Source organism: Merops nubicus, unplaced genomic scaffold (assembly GCF_000691845.1).
Source record: "Merops nubicus isolate BGI_N331 unplaced genomic scaffold, ASM69184v1 scaffold34613, whole genome shotgun sequence".
In the NCBI taxonomy this organism is placed as follows: Eukaryota; Metazoa; Chordata; class Aves; order Coraciiformes; family Meropidae; genus Merops; species Merops nubicus.
Window position 1 is genome coordinate 33,960 of NW_008600231.1, and position 2,217 is coordinate 36,176.

Sequence of the window (2,217 nt, forward strand, 5' to 3'; positions counted from 1 at the left end):
AAAAGCTCTCTTTTCACCTGTGCAAGGTTAAAAGAAACGTATATAATAAAATATTCCACAAAGCTACAAACAGAAAATATTAAACTGTCTTTCAGAAAGGTTTTCTGATTCCAAGTAACTTCACTCAAGCCAGAAGGTAAAATTAGTTACAGAGGAAGACTACTGGAGGATAAAGATTAATGGAGACAAGAGATCAAGGAAGGAAGAGGGAAGATCCAAAGAGGCATGCAAAATTAATCATGAATGCTCCTGTAGCTTTAAATTTAAATAGGAAATATATTTCTTTTCTGTTTGCCCCCCTTAGCTTACAAAGAAAGAGTTCAGGAAGAAAATCTGTATATTTTAGTGTTGATTTCCGAGGTTGTAGTTATCCTTAAGCAGAGAGGAACTTTCAATAAAGCAGTGAATAGATGGATGAAATAACCTCCTGTACACTGACATGAGCTACCAATTCTTTATAAAGTTTGATCTCTTTTTAAACATATAATTTAGCTGCAATATAACTGATGAACTCTGTATTTACAACATACATGATGAAGAAAAAAGTATATAGCTTTTTATTACTAAAAACTTACCTGTTGTAGGTCAACAATGTTTATTCGACCTTCAAAAAAGTATAAATATAATTTTAGTTTATAAACCAGGTTTGGATAGCTTTAGAATCCAGATAGTTTTAGTCCATTGTGTACAAAATATTTCTTTATTACTTTTTTCCAGACCAACTAATCCAGCTTTATATACTGTTAAATCACAGAAACCACAGGTGGTCAGTGCAAGATATCCCACACTGTTCTACTCTGTGGGCTTGCTGACAATCACAATCCAACACAGAAATTCCAGAACTAAAAATCACTGTTCAAACTCCCTCCCAATTAGTTTTTGCTTTGATGCTTATCTGGATTTGATCACTAGTTCACAAGTATCAAAATGGAAACTGCCAAAACCTTCTACCTTTGCATGATGCTACTAACAAACTCCAACAACTTTAAATTCAATTCAGGCTATCATACTGATAAGATACACAACGGTATAACACTAACTGAGGCATACTTGTGGTAACTGCAAGAAAATTACTAATCTGTATGCAAATAATAAGGAAGTTAATTTTCCAAGCATACGATGCTATGAAATCCACCGTTAAACATAAGTACAATATACTGTCTTCTCATTAAAACCATTGACAACAAAGCAGTCTGAAGCATATTTGCTTTCTTATATATCCAAGTCAGATCTTACAAAGCAGATGGCTCTTTGTGCTAGTAAAATAAAAGACCTGTCAATGAAAATTTAAAAATATTGTTATTACTAATGATATGAAGGCAGAATGAGTCAAGAACAAACATCTGGGCCAGAAACTTAACAATTCTAAAATGCTCTATTTCCTTCAAAGAGGTTCTTAGACTGCTTCTACCTTGGAAATTCCAAGCGGTTGAAAACGAGCCAAGTAACATCTTAATATGCTTACCTAGAAGCTTAAGACAGAGCTGAAGTGAATATAAAATGACAGTAGAAATAAAATAATGTGTAGATGAAGGAAGAAGAAGCAAGCCCACTTCTTCTGCAAGACCAACGGAACCGAAGACAACTTACAAATTCTTTCTGTGGTCTTCAAAATCAACTTTCAAACCCAGAGGAAGACAGCCCACGCCACACTTACCACCACACACGTGAAGCTCATCCCGGATCTCCCTACTGATCTGTGCTGGCGTGACATACTCTTGCCCATCAAGGGTGTGCACCACTTCCAGCTGCTTTTCTGCAATCAGTTTAGTGACAATTTCTATACAGTTTCGCTCCGACAATCTACCAACAGCATAAAGAAAGAATAACCAGTCACTGTAAGTAAGTACTTGCTAAAGTTCTTTAAATTGATGTTCCAAAAATACTAAACACCGAAAGTACAATGAAGATTACTTGCTGTTCTGTGTTAATACTTTCTAAGACAAAAAAATTTCCAGTTTCCTACTTATTGCCCCCTGAAATTTCCATATGGCTTCACTCACATGAGTCATCTCTCTAATGTAAGTTTCACTCTTCTGAATAGCTGCCAGCCCCTTTTTTGGTGCAACAATGTACTCGCCCGTGAATATAGGAACGGTTGTGCCAACAGAACTTGTGTCTTTGATCCCTCTGTACTTTTTTTTACTTTACGTTTATTTTTGTTTGGGAGTTTTTTTTTTTTCTTTAACAAAAATCACTTCTGGGCAACAACCTCAA

The 2,217-nt window shown here is 35.3% G+C and overlaps 1 protein-coding gene across 1 annotated transcript in view; it reads right to left on the reverse strand.

The window, feature by feature from the left end:
• UFL1 (UFM1-specific ligase 1) overlaps positions 1 to 1,803 on the reverse strand; it is a gene marked incomplete at its 5' end in the record, with an annotated part of 21,510 nt that extends 19,707 nt beyond the window's left edge. Inside the window, 2 exons of the mRNA XM_008937651.1 lie at positions 576 to 604; positions 1,658 to 1,803. Of these exons, the coding sequence (XP_008935899.1) occupies positions 576 to 604; positions 1,658 to 1,803 (175 nt within the window). The remainder of the gene's footprint in view (positions 1 to 575; positions 605 to 1,657) is intronic.
• Positions 1,804 to 2,217: the final 414 nt, after the last annotated feature.